Source organism: Carassius gibelio, chromosome A25, assembly GCF_023724105.1.
Source record: "Carassius gibelio isolate Cgi1373 ecotype wild population from Czech Republic chromosome A25, carGib1.2-hapl.c, whole genome shotgun sequence".
NCBI lineage: Eukaryota > Metazoa > Chordata > Actinopteri > Cypriniformes > Cyprinidae > Carassius > Carassius gibelio.
The window spans coordinates 5,227,284-5,247,841 of NC_068395.1; the positions used below are offsets into that span (position 1 = coordinate 5,227,284).

At 39.8% G+C, this 20,558-nt stretch overlaps 1 protein-coding gene across 13 annotated transcripts in view; it reads left to right on the forward strand.

The window, feature by feature from the left end:
• LOC127947472 (A-kinase anchor protein 13) overlaps window positions 1-20,558 on the forward strand; it is an 81,213-nt gene that overhangs the window by 20,796 nt on the left and 39,859 nt on the right. For 12 of the 13 annotated variants that reach the window (XM_052544622.1, XM_052544615.1, XM_052544618.1 and 9 more), the window contains exons 3-8: window positions 101-254; window positions 2,189-2,497; window positions 6,387-6,570; window positions 8,511-8,697; window positions 9,000-11,319; window positions 12,436-12,509. In XM_052544622.1, coding sequence (XP_052400582.1) covers window positions 101-254; window positions 2,189-2,497; window positions 6,387-6,570; window positions 8,511-8,697; window positions 9,000-11,319; window positions 12,436-12,509 — 3,228 coding nt within the window. Of the gene's footprint in view, window positions 1-100; window positions 255-2,188; window positions 2,498-6,312; window positions 6,571-8,510; window positions 8,698-8,999; window positions 11,320-12,435; window positions 12,510-20,558 lie in introns of those variants that run through there. The other variant, XM_052544628.1, reaches the window with a different exon arrangement.

Sequence of the window (20,558 nt, forward strand, 5' to 3'; positions counted from 1 at the left end):
GTCTTTTGAGAGAACATGAGAAGGACATTTTTGATATTTCTTGATATTTAAACGGTAGTTCTTTAAATGCTGTATATAATGAATTTTCTCTCTCGTTCAGGGCGAGTGTCTGTTGACTGTCCAGCTCTGTGAGGAAGAGTGTGTCGAGGATGAGGAGGATGTAGAGTTTTACCTACTCTTCGCCGGCTCCACCCAGAGGCACATTTCCAGCACTTTGAAAGTCAGCCATGTCACGCTGCAAGCCGTGTGCCCAGGTCAGTATTTAAGACACTAGCGGTCACACAACACATTCCGCGTCCATGTCCATGTACAGTATTTTATCATTGCTTGATAATTGTTAGCTTCTTCCTGGAAGTAGGCCTTTATTACCTGCAGAGATGGACTCATTTACATTCCGGTCATGCCAGACCTGGTCCAGGCATTGCTTGGCACGTTGTTGCTTTGCTCAATTATTCACCCACAAGATTGTCTCAGTTACCACAGGGAAACCTCTGTATTACTGCACTGAGCACAAGCGTTTAGCTGATTCAGATGTCCCAGTGCTGCTGCTGAAGATTCATGGACCAGTAGTGGCTATTAATGAACCGATACATACTTTCTTAATGTAGTAATATGTCCAAAGAGGTGGAAGAAATGTATACTCACTTTCTTTATTTATTGGTACAAAAAAAGACTTGTTCTGGGTCACAAGGGAGGGTTGTTTTTCTGTTTCTGTTTGTCCTTCATAATATTTATTTATTCCTTTTATTTATTTTAGTTGTGTTTTTATAGTTATTTATATTTTTTCCTTTTTTATTGTATTTATTTATTTAGTCCCTTGTTTATTTTTTTTTCTATATATATATATGTATATGTATATGTATATGTATATATATATATGTATATGTATATATATATGTATGTATGTATGTGTGTGTGTGTATATATGTATTTTCTTTTTTTTTGTTCTGTCCTTTTGTTTGTCTTTCATATTATTATTTTAGTTAGTTTGATGTTTTAGTTTTTATAATTTGTTTCATCTTTTATTTTATTAGCAGGCGAGGGTTTTTTTTTCGTTTTTTTTTTTTTTTTTGTGTATGATTTATTTCTGTTTTTGTTTATTTGTTTGCATATTTTATTTTAAACTTTCAAACGAAAAAAGTATGGACCTAAACTATATGTAAGCATTTTACCTAGCAACCAAGTGCATCTTACCAACTTTAGCGATGCCCTATCAACCAACTACAACAGATCAACCACTCAAAACACACCGTCCATAAACAGGCTCAATGCATAGCTGTAATTAACTAAAGATTTATCTTGTAACCGTTGATGTTATTGAGGCACTTTTGCTTTGCAGGGCACTGGTAGCATTGTGATCTTATCTCGTTTCCCAAAGAAATAAAAGCACAATAAAATAAAAACAAAACACAATAGCCCCCCATCTCTAATTTAGGCAAAGTTTAATTTAGAGTCAAAACAATGAATACATTTCCACCGTATGCCTGGAGCAGTTCCACGGAGATGCAGTGTTATGGAATCCAGCGCAGACGTTTGGCACCAGTTTTGTAATCACTACTCTGACTGAGCACTTGAAAGCTTTTCAGCAATGCATTAAGAGAGCATGAAGAATGGCCCTACTATCGTCTGCCTCAGGTGCACCGCTGTCAGCCCGCCAGGGTACACTTTCAACCCTTAGTCTCTCTGCTGGAGGTCCATACTTTTGGTTGATTCCAAATGTTTGGCTGCAAAGAGGTCTTTATCGGCAAATCGTCTTTGTCGCAGTGACTGTAGTGAAACAAGACAGGCCTCCTGGCAGCCCTCATGATGAAGTTCTAATGAATGTTGTTTAATAGTATGTCACCTCTGTCTCTGGCTGTGTCCCTCTTGGAAATGGAAAGGAGTAGTGTTAATGCAGGAACATTTCTAAGCAATTATATCCATCTCTGCTCAACAATAGGCACTTAAGTATCCCTTTTTCTGTTGATGTGCCAAAAATAAGATCCTTTTGTTGTTGTTTTAAATCAGTGTGAAGATGATTTAAATGAGACCCCTCCCTGTGTGATATGAGATAAATATCTAGTTTGTTTAGTCATAATTGGTTTATTGTTGACAAAGTTGTGGGAATCTTGTGGGCATCAGCAAAATCGCAAAAGCATGACACAATATAATATATTTCTGCTCTGTTTTTTTTTTGGTCTTGTAATAGCTCATGATCAGAGTGAAACAGTGCGGGTCACGCTGTGCCAGGCCCGGCCGGGGGGCTCAGTGGACCCTGTTGCCGAGGAACGCTTCCAGTTCGTGCAGGACCTTGCCCTGGACATGGCCCAGTTCCTAGTGAACACGGTTGGGAAGAAAGAGGGAGCGTTACTTCTGGACGAGTGTCAGATCCCCCTGAAGGAGTGTGAGAGGTTGGATGATGCCCTGGCTCTTGCTCTTAGACATCTGCCTCTGCCGGCGGGCTGGAGCGTCCTGGGCACAGACTGGGACACGGGCACTTGCTCAGGCTTGAGAATTGGTGAGTAGGTGCTGTTTTTGAGGTTTCAAACTAGACTGTCGGACAAAGTTTCTGTCGAGTCAGAAGACCTTGATTAGCTGGTTCAGGTGTGTTTAACCTGTTAACCAGCACTTGGACGCCGACGCACTGAACTCTCTTTGTTTGCACGTGTCAGTGTTTACGAATAGATTTAATGAAACCGGACAAAATTAATTAGGGTTGGAGCTAAACTCCGTAGAACAGTTGCCCTCCAGGAACAGGTTTGGACAACCTTGGACTAAAACAAGAAATATTGCTCATTTATATGGTTTTCTTTGTAGCTGCTACTATTTTGCTAAGCTAAAACATACTTAAAGTTCACTTCTGTCAGTGCGTTTCAGCACTGAATGCAATACAAGTTCATTTATAATTTACAGTTTTCTCAACCCTTTCCCCATCGTGCTTTAATTTTCTCAACAAGCTTGTCTCATTGCATTCTGGGCTTGTCTCTGCAGAGGCTTTTTGTCCTAAAATTTGGCAAAAGAATGTATTTTAGAAGCCAGCACAGTTATGCTGCTCTCGCTTTGAAAGTGTCTTGTAAATGACTACTTATTATGACTTGAGCTGCTTTTGCAACCAGTGAGAGCTAGCTGAAAAATAATATTTAGCATGTTTTGTAAGGGTGGGTTGTACCAAGGATTTTAAAACGTTGTTGACATTTGTACAGTGAAGTTACAATGCTTAGACCATGGGCACAGTGCCTTCATTGGAAGGACTTCAGTATAACCATGTTTTATTTTTAAGTTGTGGGTTGGTTTAGACTGTTAGTCCAATCTAGCCTTATTTTCCTCCTACTTGTACTCATATCAAGCCAGGAACGCTATGTCAGATAATCTAAAAGCAAACATTCCCACCCTAATAAAGTGCTCTTTTTTTGGCGCGGAGCATTTACACAGTCTATTAACTCAGACTGTGGATCGTTTCAGCCTGACAGAAGATGCATGTGATAAATGGCAGGAACTCTGGTTGTCAATGACTTAGATTTGTGTTTTATGTGAATTTGGCAGAAAAGTTCTTGTTGAAAGAGTTTCCTGTGTTCTTCGTGCTCTCTGATATACAAAGAATTATGGCTGGTATATGGATGAGGATCTGCGAACCCCTCAAATAATTGGCCTATGTTTCCATTGACTTAAAAGCACAGTTTTAGAAACTATGCTTTTAAACTACAGTTTTTAAAAAATGCACATCACAATATCTGATATAAAATGTTAACACTACCATTCAAATTAAGTAAAAATACAATATATATATATATATATATATATATATATATATATATATATATATATATATATATATATATAGGGTTTCCACAAAAATATTAAGCAGCACAACTTTTAACACTGAATATTATAATAAATACCTGAGTACTGGATAATGAAAATATAGCTTTGCCATCGCATTAATTAATTATATTAAAATTATTTAAAACTATTTAAAATTATATTATTTTAAAGGATTCTTTTAAGTTGTTTTACTAAATTATTTCTGAATAAATAAATGCAGTCTTGGTGAGACTTCTTTTAAAAAAACATAAAATATCAGACCTTTATAAGGGTCTACTATTTATTTATTTGTTTGTTTTTATTGTTAGAAATATTTATCATTACAATATTATTATTTGTAAGAATATTATTCAAATATTTATGATTCATTTATTATGAGTTAAATAAATATTTACATTTATGTTTGCATGATGTACTATGCACTGTTTGACCATCTACATTGTCAAGCGTTTTCAGAGGATTTGTACACAACAAGTGTGCAAGCAGAAGTGCAGTTGTATGCATTTGTTCAATTGTCACTTGCTTTCAACCATGCAGGAACAGAAAGGGGAACTGAAAATAAACTTTCGGTTGATGATCATAATTTGCAACCTGAACAAAACCAAACATAAGATCGAAAAGATATCGGACAAATGCTAAAAAAGCTGATTGGAGTCGTAAAAAAAAAAGTCCCTGTTCCCTGTCACTAATGGTTTTGTGTATCCTTCCTAGCTGTGATCCATGGGCAGAAATATGAGCTTGTGTATATTAAGTGTGCTAGAATTAATGTGTGGATCCGGCCGATGTGTGGATCCAAACAATTGCACAGAGAGGAATCATTCATCAGGGCAGCTGACGCGACAACAGATTCCCGGCTCTCATGTGACTTGTCCTTGTCCTCTAAATTAGACACAATCTGGGTCCATGTAGGAGGTGTGGTGAGAGCTGGACCATAGGCAGCGAGTGATAACGGCCAACAAAGGCCAAACAGGCCCTGTGACATCATCATAAGCACAGGCTTATCTCTTATAAACAGCCTTGGTCTTAAATAACTCATTCAGTAAAACAAACCGAAAGATCTGATACCTAATAATGCAAAGTTCAGCATCTTGAATAAAAAGAGAAAAGACAATAGCGGGTTTCATCTGGTACCTGGTCACACGTTTGTAACGGTTTGTATTTCCTGATGATTTAGATCAAGTTGCTGGGTCAAGCGTTTCCTTGAAATCTTGTTTTTAGTAAGTTCTCAGTGGTCATTATGTTGAATAAATGTACCAGAGAAAAAAAATTCCTGTCTGGTGAGTGAGAGGCGAGCTGTGTAATGACTCCCCAAGCTCTGGCATGTGTGGCAGCTGGCACTGGGCACCTGGACCAGCCCTGAAACCAGAGCTGCACGCGGGCATCTCGCCCAGAGCATCAGTGGGTCTGTACTGCCACTGAAATTAAGCACATTATATAAAAAAATGTCTAGAAGGCTAATAATGACTGTTTCCAGTGTGTAAGATGCCTACTGAACTTGCTGCTATTTGGACACGTTGCATAGTAGATGATAATGAAAAATTAGGCATTTGGTTCTTCCTTGGGATAGTTCTCCCTGGGGTCATGGTTTTTTTTTTTTTTTTTTTTTTTTTAATAAAGGTTTTTATTTGTTTCTTGTTTATGTTTTGGTTGATTTGTGGATGTGGCGAGTGTTCACTGTGTAAGATGCTTGTAAGAGATCAAACTCATACAGGTTTGGAACGTAAAGTTGAGTAAGTGATGACGAAACTGTTTCTTTAAGACAGGGAGGTTAAACTCCTATTGCATTCTGAACTCCATTTGCTGAGTTTTCCATAAACATTCAGAAACCTTGTGATGCCACTGTTTAAAATAAATACTATAGTAACGGCAGTGTTTTGTGGCTTGAATACGAAAATTCTAACATGGCTTTGGGATACAAGTTACATGACACCAGTATTTTCAATATAGTGTCATGTCCACTCTCGTGTCTCCAATCAGACTGTGTAGTGATCCTGATCTGCTCTTCTTTCCAGTGCCAGATCGCTTCACCACAGCCTTGTTTTTTTTTTCTCAAATTGGTTGTTGGATCCTCAGTGGGCCGATTAAATGAGGGCAGTCTCATTTTCAGCCTCTCATTAACCAGCAAGAACAATCCTGCCTCTGTCTCTGTTGTGTTCGCAGAGAGCCTCATTCAAGCTTCCTGAACTTTCTAAAACAGCACTCTGTAATCTGTCTTTATGATAAACACCATCAAATCCGATCACTTCTTTCTCTCAGGAAACCTCTCTGCCTGATTTTTCTGTCCTCACTGTAAATCATCTATTGAAATTGTTTACACAAGTTCGTCAGAAGATTCTGCTGACAGAGGTCGAGGGAATTGTGGGGGTGGGTCTAGTTGAAAGGCTTTGCCGGCTCTCATTGGTTCTGAAGTTGCAGGGGGCGGGGCTTACAGCTTCAGTGCCCCCAAGAAGCAGTGAGCGTGAGACTTTCCTGAAGCGGCATTATCAGAAATGTGCATTAGATAATAGTGAGTTGTTTAAAAGGACAAGGAGAGGGATTGAGCGGAGATCGCAAGCTTAACTGGATTCTGTTTGTCTTTCCTATAGAACCTGGACCACAAGACACACTTTTGCACTTTGCGGCAAAGCGCGGGCTACGCAAGGTAGCACTGTTTCTCCTCCAACAACCTGGAGGAAGAGAGGCCCTCCGACTTCCCAACAAACAGGGTCGTACGCCAGCCAGGGTCGCCCAAAAGAAAGGCTACACGCAGCTCCAGAAACTGCTGACGGAGTAAGTGTGCAAGAAATTTATATCCTTTACCAGTATTTTATGTAATGATTATTTGTTTATTTGTTTGATTATTTTTACAATACAATTATTTGTGCCTTGTTCTGTTGTAAAACTAATACAAACATGCATTTGAGACAAATTCATACAGCCATTGTTGATTGTCATAATTGTCCCCGTTGATCTATGAAATCTGACCGGATTAATGCCAAGAATAGGCCACAGACTTTATCAAACCAAAAGGACGTTGTGACCTTTGAAATGCCTTAAACAAATACAGCTTTATCAAAGTTTTTATTTTCCAAATGTCCTAAACACCCCCTGGGTCATCCAAACAGATCTGTTGATGCATTGTTTGTTTTGGGCTTGCTGAGATTCCCCGAAAAGAGCGATGTTAGACTTGAGTCGGATTTATAAATGACTTCTATCATGTGAGCGAGGCGAGATTTAGTGTTGTGTTCTGAAGAAAGGAGGATGTTGAAATGTGGGGGAGATAAGAGCAAAGCACAAGGACAGGCCATGTGGTTCTGAGCTCTTTGTAAACAGTTAAAGCCACATAAGCTTTTTAAAGCAAGCCTTGCGAATCAACTGCAGAAGCCTGTTTCAAACCAGCAAGATCCTGTCTACAGATTTACATTACCTGGCATTACCTGTACCTGTGTAACAGAAATCAGTTTCCTCCAGCCAGTGCTTTCCACAGTCTATGGCTAGCAAACTTGCGAGGGACTGGTTCCATATATTTAAATACTTAACTATTCTAAAATAGGGCACAAAGACAGTTTGTGTACTCCTCAGGGTTTAAAACTAAACCGGTTTAATGCTTTGTTAGACTATATAATTATATTAATACTAGAGAGATGCACCACTCTAGGAACCATTTCCTGTTAGCTGTGTCACCCAGACTGATGTCTAACGGGTCACTGGCTGCCCAGCTTTGGTAAAGCCAGTGAAATGTGATCACAGACAGAAGGATAGAGGAGAGACCAGAGCTAGCATGTGATCTGTGTTCTCTGGATTCAAGGGTCTGTTATAGAAGGCCGTTAAGTGCTTTGGTTTAGTGCCTCATTTAAAGCAAGTGTACTGAACCACAGCACACTCTTAGATGTTGCCTCAAATCTTTCCATCAAAGCTCATGGTATTTTGTTGGTGGTTTCAATTATACATGAGCTTGAATGTAGCTAAATATCGTTACCATTTTATGCCATTATGTTGTATTTATAGATTAATCGGTTCAGTTAGTGATAGAAGACAAACAGCAGTTATACAGGATGAATTGTACAGCTCCTCGATCCTTAAGAGTTCAGCCTTTCATCACATCTGTCATTTGGCTTATGCTCAGGTCTGCGAGACCTTAAGAGCTTCTCCTACTCTTTAGTTTCCAATTAATGATGTCACAGTGTTGCTATGGATACCATTTTGGACCATAGATGCACAGCAGGTGAAAAGCGTTCCTGTTGTTGCCCATGTGTCAGGGCTCTGGGGGCAATCTGAGCCACTTACAAACAGTTGCACATTTTCACTTTTGAAAGCTTGCAGCGTTTTGGGTCTGATGTAATTTACTATTACTATGATACATAATGTTCAGTCGTGTGTCCTTAAGTCTATTGACTGCTTGTTTGACATGTTGACACTGGCACCAGGAACTTCAATTTCACCTTATGTAATCAGGCTGTTTTTCTCTCCCTATACAAGTAAAAAGCAGAACAGGTTTTTACACTAGTGAGTTTTTCGTGTCTTTGTCTAAAGAAACGAGGCAATTCTCATGCAGATCTGTTTTAAATTTGGCTACGATGTTTAAATGAGTAATTTTCGGCTTCCCCACAGTAACCACAATCAGTATTGTGCATAACTTCACAACCTCTGTAGGTGTGCTGGGTGTGCCTTTCTGATTCAGTGCCTCGAGACTGGGTGTTCTCAAAGTTTGCTATGTTTGTGTTGGGCAGGGTTGACAAGCTGCCCGAGTTGGAGACGAAAACATCCAAGTGGCATTACCCAGAAGGCAGAGTTCTGCGACACCACCCCAAGCTAAACACTTACACCCTGACGCTAGAGGATGTGCCAGGGAGTCCTCCACCGAGCCTTCAGTGTGATGTGGAGGAGCTCCAATCCCTCATTCAGTCACATCAGAAGGTGAGTCAGTGATATTAAAGTCCTCTATTTTTCTCGCTCTGCCACTTTAAGATCACAGTGACATTTGCAGCTGGGTACGATCAGCAGGGATGTTTGCTTTTGTGGTAGAACACTGCAGGAGGTAGCTATCTGTGACTAAAGGAAGTGACTAAATGCAGATCACAAACTAGACTGTCTCTTTCTGTCTCTGTGCACGCACTCTTGTGCTGTTTCTCTGGGTGAATGTTCGTGTCAGTTTTAATGAGGGCTGTATAGGGTGTGCTGCTTTATTTAATAGCTGTTTTTGAACTTTGTTTATTCAGGAAGATCCTCCGCCGCAGCATAAGCCAGCACTGCTGATTCCTAACCGAAACTTCAGCGATAGATCAGAGCCTGTTGACTGCCTACCGACCAATTTACTGGAGCCTGAGCATCAGGAACCCAACTCTGAACAGGAAGAAACCTGCAAATCGAACAGCTCTGCCGTTAAGGATGGACTATGTATTCGTCAAAACGGCACAGATCATCATGTCCAATCGCAGGACTGGGAGGTTGCGCTTGACCCGCCAGCTGTAGAGGATACTGGGAAGGCGTCAGATAAGGTTGACTGTTCGCAGCAGCGGATAGAAGGCGATTCTGTGACTTTCAGTGCCCCTTCCTGTGGAAACCAGCAGGAGGAAGTTGATATAGAACTCTGTGTAATCAGTGCCAAACAGGGGGCTGCTTCACAGCCTGATAAAGGCAACCAAGAAGAGCAGGAGGCTTGCCAGAGGAGTTTACAGACTGAAAAAGACAATAACGCTCAATCTGGCAACATTGAGTACCGAGACATGGGCCACGCACAATCTCAGGGTCTCCTCCCCACGGAAACTAGTCAGCCTTCACAAAGAGAGGAGGAGAGCAAGGGGAGTGCTGATCTTAGTTGGCGAAGGGACTTACCAGAGGAAAGGGAAGGGGAGAAGAGTAGCAACTCTAAAGCACTTTCTTCCCATGATTCAGAGGAAAACGGTCAGCACGACGAAAAATTTGAGTCCAGGCTGCCTATGGACTGCTCGTTGGGAATAGATGATGCTAAATTGACTTTAAATCAGGTAAATTCTGCGATTACCTCGTCCGTACGAAATAATGAAACTCTTATATCTGACAGTGTTGACAAGCCACATGGTAGCCTAGAGACAGAGACAGGAAATCTTAGCGAGCGCACAAAAGGCAACACTGAGTCAGCTTCTGGTTTGGTTACAGATGACGTTAGCATAAAGCAGAACTCTGGATTTAGCATTTCAGAAGGTGATCCTTTGGAATTGTTAAGTATCCAGCCAAACATGGCACCAGGACCGGAGGATAAGGTTCGACAAGGCCTCTCACCCGTTCCTGAGACTTCTCCTCCTGAAGGTCCAGCTGTGGAGCCCTTGTCTGAGACTACAGAAGGTTTTCAACAGCCAAACCAAGTCACACAACCTTCAGAAACTGCATTAGAATGTCAGGAGATTTTGAATGACTCAGAATGTGACATCAGTGCAATAGCAGGGCTTTCTGTTGAGATCACTGCGGAGGACTCATGTTGCCAGATTGCCGGGTCTCTGCCTGATGGAAGCAAGGAGGAGGTAGCTCCTAATGAGAGGATAAACCACCCTAAGGAGATCTTTGAAGAGCAGGAGTCAATTGATGACATCATTGTCTCAAAGTTGGATGACAAATCAAAATCTTCTGATGAATCTTCTCTGCCTGTTGACTCTGAAGCCTTTATCGTAAGTGATTTACAACAGGATGCTTCTACGATACTGTCTTCTGAACACTGTGGAGTTGATATAAGCATAGGAACTTCTTTCGGAGGAGAAGAGGCATCTGAAACATTTGTTCAGTCAGACTCTACATCCAGACTGGCTGAGCAGATTCCTGAGGAAGATTCTGGAGATACCACAAATGAAAATCTAATTTGTGTGCCAGGGGAACCATCGGTTCTAGTGTCCACTTTGCAAGGTGAACCGGGATTTAAGGATGTTGCTCCAGATGACTCTCTACAGGAAAGGGAAATTGACTCCACTTCGCGGGACACAATCAACAAGCTCCTTGATCTGCCGGAAATCACTAACAATGATTGTCCTGAATCCAATGGACAGTTCCAGCTCCCAGAATCCTCCAAAGAGAGTGCCAACACACCATCAGAACCTACTGCTGAATGTGCGAATGTCCTTGACCTGTCTTGTGCCTCACCTCTAACAGAAAGCCAAGGCAGCAGACCTCCTGAGACCCCCTTCACTGATGGAGTTCAGATCTCTGCTGTAATTCCTGATGGGGATGAATGTGTTGAGATGGCTACCGATATGTGCGAGACGACTGTCGCGGGGGACAGCACATGCTCTCCCATGGACACCAGCAGTGGTTCAGCTCTGAAGAGCTCCTCCATGTCTGACCCACTCAGTGCCTCATCCTCAACAGCTGAGCTCACTTCCTCATTGGATATTAATAGTGGATCACACCCGGGTTTGGAACACACTTCCCCAGTGGATATAGACAATGGTTTGTCTTCAGAAACACCTGAGAGCCTGAATGGATTACATCAAGATCCTCCTGACTGTTTGATGGATCACAGTGAAACTCTTCAGCAGTGTGCAGAGGAACCACATGTCGACCAAATGACGGGTAATGCATTTTTATTTTTCATTCTGTCATTTCTGACTGTGTGAACAATCATTTTAGCGAATCTGATGCTATTACATAACGCTACTTCTTACCGTCATCCCGTGTAACAGTTGTTTAAAAAAAAAAGTCTGAAAACTTGGTGCTGCTTCAAAATGAGGTATGTTTGACATGCCGTTCCAATTAGATTGTTTGCAGCTTAAGCTAATTTGCCATTGGCTTCATTGTGTTCTGATACATGCTTGTGAGTGTGCATGTGAATACAATGGTGTTTGCCTTACAAACTATTTTCTATGGACATAACGTTGAGTTATTCTTATATAGGTCAATATTTATTCCCACTTTGTCTGTAATGTTATTTTTAGTAACAATTATAAGCACATTTCTGTCAACTGAAACAAAGCTCGATCAGCGTTTTAGGTTTTCATCCGGAAGGGAAAAAACTTCCTTGTCATTCAGGTAACAGTGTTAATAGGGAGTGTTTGCAAATAATAATGTGTATTTGCAGCACATTGTATCATGGCAACCCGGTGATGTCAGCTGTGCCTCACATCATTGAATGAAAACAGTTGAAAGATTGTCTTGTGAATGTTTATATATATATGTATACACACAAAGTAAACGCCCAGGTCTTTTCCACATGGATTAGAATTCAGCATTGTTCTACTAATAGCTGCTTACTGTATGTGTTATTTATATCACATTCATGGAGGTGCTGATGATCTCAGTTGGAAAGGAGGAATAAGTCACTTCTTTTTATCAAAACATGGGGTTTGTAACGTATCTAAATTGTCTTATTACGATTTGTTCCTTTCTGAGTAAACAAATAAACCTGCCCCACAGAAATGTTCACTCTTGGACATGAATCAGCGGCTGAGTTAATGAATTACATATTGATTTTTTTTGGAAGTTTCCATTAAAACTCACACGAGTTTCCTTGAAACTAGGTTTCACTTATTTACCTAAAGCGTTTTGTTGTTTGTACATGCACAAAAAACCAGCCTCATCATCTACAGTAAGTTTGAAAGAGTGGCAAAGCAGTTACTTTTAAAACGTAAAAGTGCTTCAGCCTTTCAGTTTCAAATCATGAATGTGCTTTTTCTTGATTCCACCTCACAGATGACAGCGCTTTAGCAGAGGATGAGGTGGACGGACACCAAGACTCCTCGGGAGACATAGCGAATACCGAAGTGGTGAGTATTCTTTGGCTGTTTTCCTCAACCTGCCATCCACTAAATAAATCATTAACATTTAGACCTCTTGGTATGATTCACTCATAGTTTGCGTCCAGCCACCCTGAGTTCTCAGTAGCTAGGAAAGTGGTAGTTTCCCGAAAGGCTTCACTAAGCAGAAATTCAGTGATGTTTTGAACCTGACCTTCTGTCGTAAATCTGATTTCTCCGCCTGGTTGCTGAAAGTGCCTCGGCGTTCTGACGCAGGTCTGAGTTGGAACTGCTGAACTGTGTCTCATAAGGTCAAACTGGCAGATATGGGAACACTGCCACCCCACAGCTCACACTGTGGTTGTGTGTGTGTGTGTGTGTGTGTGCTGTCCTTTTCTCACGGAGGACAGATGACTTCACCCTGAACACCTTTTTTTTCCTAGTTGTGTGTCAGAGGGATGATATCAGTGTGTTCATGGAGAGAAAAGAGAGGCAGTAAGGGAAGATTTGATAGCTTGGGTGTTTATGCGGGCCAGCAAGAGTGATAAAGTGAGATGACTATCTTCAGTCTTTGGAAGTTTCTGATTAGAAGGAAGTAACTCCAGTCCTTTATTTTGTCATCTTCCTGTGGGGGAATCCATATTGTTTTGACTGCTTCCTGTGCCTCCCAGTGTTGTTTTGGAGTACCTGATATGATCTAAAATTATTGTTAAGGAGGTGAAAGATAAAGTAAAAACTCTTGGTACAGGATCTAAAAGGCCCATTCATACAAACAATTATTTACTGTAATGATAACTGCAGCTATAAAGTTATAATAATCATTCTAATTCTTGAGAACAGGAAATGGGAAAAAAAATATATAATTGGATATCATTGAAACCACTTTCAGATTAATTTTTCTAGCTAATGAATGATAAAAACATTAACAGTGGGTCAGAATTTACCCAACTTTAAAGAGCTTGGCATACAACAAAACTGCAGTGTATACTTATTGTAAACCGAATGCTATCATCTGATGTTGTGTACACTATCGGTTCAGATATCGTTTTTGGTGTGAATGGGCCATAAATCGATGGAAGCCGAAACGTGTTTGTTAGCATGTTGCAGCTAGCAGTGTTGGGGAAAGATGCTTTTAAAAGTAATGCATTACGGTATTACTTTATTCCCTAAAAAAGTAACTAATTACGTTACGTAGTTACTTTTTATGGAACGTAATGCGCTACGTTATTTTTTGTTACTTTCGCGTTACTTTTGTAAATATGAGCAGGGCTTGATTGTTTTTAATAAAAGAAGTCCTATTTATAGCAAATATAAAAGCCCATTCACAACAAAAAGTATAATGAATAAACATCAGGCTAAAGGAATGGTAAATTTAGAGTAGAGCACAGGAAAAGACGGTTCAAAACTCTTCAGCAATAAAAACAACAATGAAGCACAATTGTTATTTATTTTTGCTTATTAGTATGGTTGAACTGGATCGTCTAAGGTCAGCAGCAAAGATATTAGTTAATAAAATGGGATTAAATACATTTGTTATTTAAGATTTAATTATTGCAGTTTTGCTTCATGTTCTGAGTTTGCAATTCACTGATTTGATTCATTTTGATGAATACTAAATCTGTTTTCTTGTGAGTGGGCCTCTTCTGGCCTCTCTTGTGAAGGTAGCTTCTAGGTTGCCTCTGAAATCAAGCTACATTTACACTTATCAGTCTGGCATGCAGACTTGGAACGCATCATGAGGTTGTATACCTACATTGACAGCATTTGAAAGAAATTACACTCTGGAACATTCTATCTTAAGAGACTCTTAAGATAAGAGCAGAGGCCACATTTAAAGAGCATCCCAACTTTGACTAGCATGCTAACTTTATCCTTGCTTGTCTAATACAAAGCACAAGAATAGTTAGTCTACACATAAATAATATCAGGCGTTATGTCAATAAAGGTCTTCCTTTTCCCTTCCTAATATCGGTATCGACATCGGCCTCCCACAAAAAAAAACCAAACAAAAAAAAACATATCGCTCAGGCTCTAATTATTATGCATGTTTTATTTTTTTTTACATGCCTGAATTAATCATTCTCATAAGACCAGAAACATGCTTTATGAAAATAAATGTAATCATCTTTGAATGCATTTCATCCTGCACTTGTGATGGGTAATGGGTGGTTTGGCTGTTTTTAGCTTATTATCCTGTGATGTCTAGAGCGCTGTGGCTCCCTCTTGTGTTGGGATGCAATATAACTCCTTCCAGATGTGCACTGAGCTGTCTAGTAGTCTACATATGCGTAAGAGAGAGGGACAAGGGCAAAAAAAAAAAAAAGTATGGCACCAGCAGCATGAGGGTTTCTTCATCTCTCTTCATCTGTCCTCATGCAGCAGACAAGATGCACTGTGGGAACCCCTTTAAAGGAGTTCCTTTTTCACTAAACATCAAAACTAATAAACCACACAAGCCACCCCTGGGAAATGCACCCACAAACACACTTGCAAATACAATTCCAGCATCAGCATCAAAGGAATGTGAAGTGTAAGAATGGCGTGATGTTGAAGAAAAGCAGAGGGCTGTTGTTGGTGGAGTGGGAGAGTTGAAGACACCGCTGAGGCTGGTCTAGATCGATACACACTCCTTCCATTCATGCATCTGTTTGTTGGCTCTGTCAATGATGGAAATATCCTTTGTTTTGTTCTCACTCAACTTCTGGGCTCCCAAGTCATCCTCTTTTTTTTTTTCCCTCAGTCCTTTATCCTTTGTTGTTCTTTCATTTCCAGCATTAGTTCTTCCAAAAAGTCATTTACTCACGTTGATTCAAACCCATATGGCTTTCTTCTTGTTAAACGCAAAAGTAGAAGTTTATATTATATTGTTTGACCCTCTTTTCAAGGCATTTAAAAAATGTACACAAAAGCATGTAAACTATAATAGTGGGCCTTATAACTATATTTCAACTATTTATGTCTCCTGAAATTGTAAGATACCTTTTATGGCTGACTTATTTAAAAAGTCAAGCAAATGAATGGATGAATTATTTACTAAAAGATCAATAGCATACATTTTCTCTTTAATGTCAACTTGTTTTTCACTGCTAACCTTTTTCTTCATCGAGCATTTATTGACTGTGCCCAGATCACGGAGTTAAAGAATAAAAAAAATCAGTCAGTCAGTCAGATTTATGAATGAATCATTCAGACTAGTTTAGTGAATTGGATCAACTGATTCATTTAGAGACCTGATTCAAAGGAGTGATTCATTCATAATTTGGATATCCCTGCCTCTCTCTTGAGCGTCAATATTTTTAGTGACTAATGCCAAATTGCAGTCTATTATTCACATAAAGGTTATCATGTAATTTCAAAAAACGTTCAATATTGCACTCAACTCATATGGACCACTTTTAGGATGCTTTTATGACGTGTTTTTGTCATTTGCTAGTGTTCATTATATCGAAAAGAACATCCAGGATATTCTTGTATTTCACAGAACAGACATGAGGGAAAGTTAAAAAAAAGCCAAATTAAATTAGTTTGTCGTTGGATTGTTCCTTTAAATCATAGATTGTGTTGGATTAGTGGTCTTGAGTGAAACGTTGGGATTACATGCGCCGGGATCCCCACAAAGAGCCCTTGTTTCTCCTATCCCCTCCTCCACTGGATAATCACACGCATGCATGCAAACACACAGTAAAGATCAAATTGACTGTGTCAGGACAACCTACACAGTTATCTGAATATCTGTTTCTCCTAAGTACAACTAAGGATCGTCATGCTAAATATGGAAACGTGTATGAGGCTTTAATTGAAGGTGTTTTCGTGCTCGAGGTGTGTCTGTTTTGTGTTTTTATATAAAATGATATATTCCCACACCGTGACACCCTCATTATAATGTATGTTGGATGGAAACTCCCAAGCACATGTGGAAAAACAGTGCAGCTCGGCATGCATTGGTTTAACAACAGGCTTATCATGATGCTACCACAGTTTTAAATAATGCAATATTTTAATTTCTTGTTTCCAAATTAATTAAATATTGTGCAATATTTTAGTAGCAGCCATGGCAGTATTATAGCAGTTATTAATATTTCAAATTGGCTTTTAGTTTCCAGATTCTTTTCCAGTTCAATTTCAGTTCCTCGCACTGCCTCAATTGCATTAAATTCAATCAGCCTGAGGTCTGGCCTTTTATCATCCTCCATTTGAAACGTTTGCCGTGGCTCCAGCTGTTAGTCGGTTGATGGTTCTCTACAGATGCAGAGTTTGAAGGTCCCTTACATTCAATGCTAAGCTAAATCCAATTTATTGACCCTTATACTTCGTGTTTGAATTCAAACAGCATAGATCAACAGTGTATTCGTTCTGTCATGACAAAATCTTTCTGATAGAATGTTTATTTGGATGAAAAGCCTGGCTCGACGCACACACAAAGCTAGGTGGAGTCTGAGAATCTCACCCACAGTTTAAAGGATGAAGCCCCTCTGAAAACATTTCTCTTATCAGAGATTGATTGAGATGACCTCCTCCTCTTTGTTGCAAGAGGTCAGCCTGACAGTGATGCAGATTGAGAATGACTTGGGACTTGAGAAGGATGGAAATGGTGGGATGAGAGGCATTGTAAGAGCGCAAAGAGGGAAAGGAAATGATCAGCTGCGATAGGGTGAGTCTGTTAAAATACAACAACAGTGAGAGCAGAAAGAAAACCAGCCACAGAAAAAGAGAGGGAGTGTGCAGAAGGAAAAAAGAGAGGGGGAAGGAGGGGAGAACGAAGTGTGTGAAGAAGGAAGGGAGGGAGGGAGAATGAGAACGGGGCTGGTTCATGGTGCAGATGTGCAGAGAGTTCCTCATTTTTCCCAAAGCTTGACTGAGAACTCCACAAGCCTCAGGCTTCATGTGGGACTATAACAGCACTTTCTTATTCTCCTTGATATTTCACTCCTGGAAAAGATGTATGAGCGACACCGGCGAAGGTACAGCCTGTGCGCAAAGGGCGAGAGATCCGTGGACGTGGTTTTGATAAAGGTACGAAACTGAAAAACCAGCAGTAGTTGTTCTTTTTTTGAGTTCCTTTCAAAAGTGTTAAAAATCATTGTTTGCGGGACTTGTCCATACATTTTGCAGATAGTCTTGTTGACAGTTGCGTGTGCCGTCACATTGCATTGATTAGTGTTGGCCGGCAGCGTTGTTGAGATGCCAGAGATCTCGCTCGCGTTGAATCGAAGGAGTGTGTGTGTGTGAGAGAGAGAGAGAGAGAGAGAGAGAGAGAGAGCTGTGGAGCTTTGCTGCTTGGCTTTGGGTGGAGTTCATTTTTGGATGTGGAATAATGAGGCCTGCTTTTCAATTTTTGACCACCGTTGTCCGCCGACTCTTGTTTTTGACATTTTGTTCAGACATGCTGGAGTTCGAAGACTGGAGTAATTTCGTAACCGTTTTTTTCCTCCTCAAGTGTTTGTTGTCAAACAAATGTTGAAACCTGAGACTTCTCCGTCCAGGTTTCATATTCAAAAAGATTTAGATACGTTCTTTAGTGTCAAAGCAATGTGGATGTTTCAAAGCAACACTTTAGGGAAAAAAGTGTCCAAAGAAGTTCGCAAAATTTGAGACAACGTTCTTTTTGAGGACATTAAATAATAAGTAAGGAAAACATGATTTACAAATAAAGTTATTGTTAAACACACGTTCTACGTCCATATTTTCCTCTAAAGCTTTAAAGCAATGTTTATATTTCATATCGACACTTTAAGGACAAAAGTGCAACTTAACGTTTCTTTTTGGGGACTAAAAGGATCTATAAATAGGGTAATTTTGTTCTAAAAATACAGAAGCTTTATATAAAGCTATGTAAAAACAATAGTAGTGTCCTGTGTCCTAATTGAGATGTTATGTGTGTGGGAACAGTAGGGCCGCAGGCTAGAATGCCGTCAGTATGTTGGAGGTTGTATATTTAGTGGCTGGTCTGGTAGTGTATCAGTGAAGGTCACAGCAAGACATGTGAAGGGTCCTTCCTCAGTCTGACCCCTCGATTATAAGCTCTTGATAAGTGCATTGGTGCAGACTTGCTTCACTGACTGTTTATCTCCATTCACTTCTCCTCCGTCCTTCTGCTGTCCATCATCTGCCATGAGCTGGCAGCTGGTCTGAGAATCATTATGTGGGAAGGCGAGTTAATTAAAATAAAATCCAATTATAGTAGGTATAAAATACTTCAAGTTATAAATGGAGAAATGCCATGCATAATTATTCCTACTTAAAGGATAGTTTTTATAGTACAGTTTTGCTTTAACTTTTCTGTTTTTAAATTACATTTTATTTTATATTATTAGTATTATTTACAGTTTATTGATATTCCTGATGCACACGTACCTGCTAGGTCTCTGTTATAGCTGTGCGATTCCTGTTCACTTTCACAAAATGAGGGAATTGAGACGTAATTTGATATAGGTTTATCAGGGCTATATATGATAAATGATTCATTTAATGACATGAATGGTTTAATTGGATATATAGAACTTGATGAAATGACCATTTATTTAACAAAAATATTAACTGTTATTAAAAAAAAAAAAGTTTGTCCATTTGCAACTCCTTTCCACTGGCCAAAACGATAACTGCCCAATGCAGATTTATATAAATATATATGCTTATTTGAGAGCGGATATATTAATACAGTCCACATTAACATCTGTGGTGGGAACTGTAGAGAAGCTGTTAAACTGTTTAGTTTTTTTTTTATGTAAGAAACTGGCCAGCAGGTGCCGGTTCAGTGCTAAGTGAGGTTTGAGAGAGACAGGTTGTCCCTCGCTTGTCTGGAAGAGCACCCAAGAGAGCACTTTTCAGTTGATGCAAACCTTTGTTGTAGCATTTTCCTTTAAACTGAGAGCTCCATTATATTGATCGAGAAGCCAAATGGCTACTTAACACCTCGTTCAAGTCATTTCACAGATGTTTTACCCAGAACCATGCTAAATCAAAGTCGGTAGCTGGTGAGCGTTTTTGCAGTATGAAAATGGCATGTGATTGTTTTCAGACTGTATCCATGAGACTGTTTTAACGTCCTCTGGTGCCCAGTGCCATGACATAGGATTTCCTGTCTCCACAGCTCGTCATATCTGTGGAATGTGTCCAGAATGACCAGCTCAGACAACAGTCTGTGGACAGTCTCACTCCACACTCGGTGGATTACAGTTCTGTTTCATAAGCCATTCAGAAGTTCTGCCATCTCTAAATACAGCCCATCTCAACAGTCTCCTTTTCCATGATTAGACCATGGATGTGTATGGATTTCAGCTGCATCTCTCAGAACCAGGGCACTCAAAAGATACCTTGCCACAAATTTCATCCTTCTTTCCTTAGATTCATACACTACCATTCAAAAGTTTGGGGTTGGCAAGATTTGTGTTTCGAAAGAAGCAAGCATTTATTTAATCAAAAATACAGTAAAAACAGTAATATTTCCTAATGATATTCAAATTTAAAAAGCTGAATTCTCAGCAGTCATTGTCTCAGTCTTATGTCACTCTGATATGTTGCTTTGCTGATCAAGAAACATTTATTTCTTTTTTTTTATTAAAGGATTTTTTGATGCATAGAACATTTGATCAGTGCTTATTGAAATAGTTGAAATTTAAAAATTATTTAAAATGGAAATATTTTGTCTTTACTGTCTTTACTTTACATGGGTTCCCAAAGTAAGTTAGTACCATCAGAAAGGGGTTTGTGTGTCCGGAGAGGTCATGTGGAGGGCATCAGGATCATGTTTTACTAAGTGCATTTTTCAGTTGTTCTCTTATTCTTTGAGGTGTTGGATTTGGCAGTCACTGGAGTGTTGTGTTCTGTGTGTAAAAACACATTATGGCCCCATTTACTCGCCACCGGTGGCATTAAGACAATTAAGCCACACGCCTGGGGAAATACATGGCAGCTTTTTACAGCTTACATCATGCGCTCGCGCACAACACTCCTTTGTCATAATTCCTTACCTTACCAAACACACGCATGGTTTTAAAGATTGTGTTCTTTAATTCTGCATGTCTTCTCATTCTCATATTTCATTTCTAGTCGTGCATGTAGAAACCTGACGTCACATCA